This window comes from Merops nubicus, unplaced genomic scaffold, assembly GCF_000691845.1.
Source record: "Merops nubicus isolate BGI_N331 unplaced genomic scaffold, ASM69184v1 scaffold16327, whole genome shotgun sequence".
NCBI classification, from domain to species: Eukaryota; Metazoa; Chordata; class Aves; order Coraciiformes; family Meropidae; genus Merops; species Merops nubicus.
In genome coordinates, this window is record NW_008622426.1 from 14,669 (window position 1) to 15,203 (window position 535).

Sequence of the window (535 nt, forward strand, 5' to 3'; positions counted from 1 at the left end):
TCCTTCTTTCCCTCTGTGCAACCCTTTGCACCCTCCCTTCTGTCTCAAAGGGTAACACCACCTCCTTCTCTGCTCCCACCATGGGTTTAACGTGTTCCTCTCTTTGCCCTTACAGGCCACTGCCTAACGCAATGCTTTGCCTCAGCCTGGCTACTTGTTTTGCATCACAGCTGCCAGGAAAGCCCAGGCAGACAGGTCACTCCCCATCCCCAGGCCCCACTTACCGACACGACAGTGAAGACTGTGTTCACCACACCAGCTCCAATAGTGGCATACACAGGCTGTGTGATACCAGCTCTCTCAAAAATCCCTGTAGAATAATAGAACACCTGCAAGAGAACAAGAGCGGGACACCATCAGGATCCCCGTGTTTGAAAGCATGTCCTGTGTTCTGTCCTAGCAGCTGGCAGGAGAGGACCAGCAGGGAGCTTCTAAGAAGCCCCCAGCAGTGCAGCACAGCATGCTTCCAGTCAAGGTTCACCCACCCAATGCCAGGCTGCAATCCTGCCAGGGCACGTGGGGGAAGTGAAATATC

General features: G+C 54.2%; 1 protein-coding gene across 1 annotated transcript in view; it reads right to left on the reverse strand.

Moving 5' to 3' along the window:
• LOC103777240 (solute carrier family 2, facilitated glucose transporter member 3-like) overlaps positions 1-329 on the reverse strand; it is a gene marked incomplete at its 5' end in the record, with an annotated part of 1,774 nt that extends 1,445 nt beyond the window's left edge. The window contains one exon of the mRNA XM_008944785.1: positions 225-329. Coding sequence (XP_008943033.1) covers positions 225-329 — 105 coding nt within the window. The remainder of the gene's footprint in view (positions 1-224) is intronic.
• Between the last annotated feature and the right edge of the window lie 206 nt (positions 330-535).